The sequence below is a fragment of the Eimeria mitis genome, genomic scaffold (genome assembly GCF_000499745.2).
Source record: "Eimeria mitis Houghton genomic scaffold, Emh_scaff10025, whole genome shotgun sequence".
Taxonomy (NCBI): Eukaryota; Apicomplexa; class Conoidasida; order Eucoccidiorida; family Eimeriidae; genus Eimeria; species Eimeria mitis.
In genome coordinates this window covers 1-1,333 of record NW_024011368.1, presented here as the reverse complement: position 1 = coordinate 1,333, position 1,333 = coordinate 1, and the positions used below count along the sequence as shown (strand labels likewise).

General features: G+C 50.4%; 1 protein-coding gene across 1 annotated transcript; it reads right to left on the bottom strand.

The window, feature by feature from the left end:
- Positions 1-27: 27 nt before the first annotated feature.
- On the bottom strand, positions 28-717 carry EMH_0098630 (uncharacterized protein; the record flags this gene model as incomplete). The annotated part of the gene is made up of 3 exons (XM_038022044.1): positions 28-39; positions 208-321; positions 511-717. 3 exons carry the CDS (start codon positions 715-717, stop codon positions 28-30), a joined length of 333 nt encoding a protein of 110 aa, XP_037877898.1.
- Positions 718-1,333: the final 616 nt, after the last annotated feature.

The window sequence follows — 1,333 nt, the reverse complement described above, 5'->3', positions numbered from 1 at the left end:
TGCAGGCCAATGTAGAACATGCTCTTCTTACCAACGTACCTACGATATGAACGTCAGAGGTGGCAGGCTATCACGCGCGGTACGCGTGTCAGTATGTCTGGTAAAACGAGACTGGTGAATACTGGGATGTGTACGAATTCAAGCCATGCGACAACAAATTCTCAAGTTAAACTGCTGCGCAACTCCGCTACATCGGAAGAAACTTACCTCTCGCAGAAATATCCCCAGTTTCCCCGACAGTCCCATGGGGCCTTGCTTTTCTCCTGCGCTGTCGAAGTTCAAGAAACGGACAATGCGCAAATCCGCAATATGCAGCCGGATCTGAAATACAGAAGCATACGAAATAGAGGTGAGGCGCTCCTGTGGGGGTCAGCCACGATGTCGGTAACAACAGTCAAAAATATTGCGTACACCAGTCCAGCATATCGTGCGAAGGAAAGACCACAGGATCACATTCCTCGGGCTGGCTGCTTATTCCACCCACTGCTTCAGTTAGAGAAAATGGCTTACCAGGAAAGCAGTGAGCTTTGCCAGGTTAAGGAGTCGTCTTACGGAGAATCCGTGGGCAGCCGAAGCCTGGGCAGCAAGTCCCCTCTGTACGGTGCGGCGGTACCGAGCCGCTCCTTTTTCGCAGACAAGGAAACACTTGCATACAGCGTTATTCCCATTTTGGGCCGCTTGGCAAACGCAAATGCCACAGAGGCGAGATAGCACCATCCCGTAAAACTGGTTATAAAACTTTTCTTGCAAGCAGCACTGCATCGCGACAGCAACAGTCTGAGTTATCTGAAGAATAAACAGAACACGCAAGCCTGACCAACCATGCAGAATGGACCTTGAAGTTGTTGCAACTCTGATGCTGCCTTGAAGGCTTCCGGTTTGCTTTGGAACGAAGAGCAACGTTGTCCATCCGATCACTTTCAGTGGAAAGTGATCGGTCCATCCGATCACTTCCTGTGGAAAGCAGTAGGTTATCCTTTATGCTGCACTCACTGCGCATTGCACTGGTTAGGTGGAAGCTCACTTACAATGGCTTTTTTCAATGACAGATGGCCGGAGTTCTGTAACTGTTGAAGGGCATGATCTGGACTGTTGGCTGTTACAAAACACTCGAACAGGCTCTGCTGCAGCTCCGTGTTAAACCTGCGTGCACGCGCGATTAGTGAAACGTGAGATGACGCTGAAATTGCAAGGTACACTTGACCACCCCACAGGAGGGGATTTTTCCAGTGCTCACCGGCCGCCAGGGCACCGCAAGTTTAGCTCACAACTACAATTTGCATTGGAGCACCTTCTACTAGTTCCATACCTCAGAAGTGCTGCCTGTTGCCGG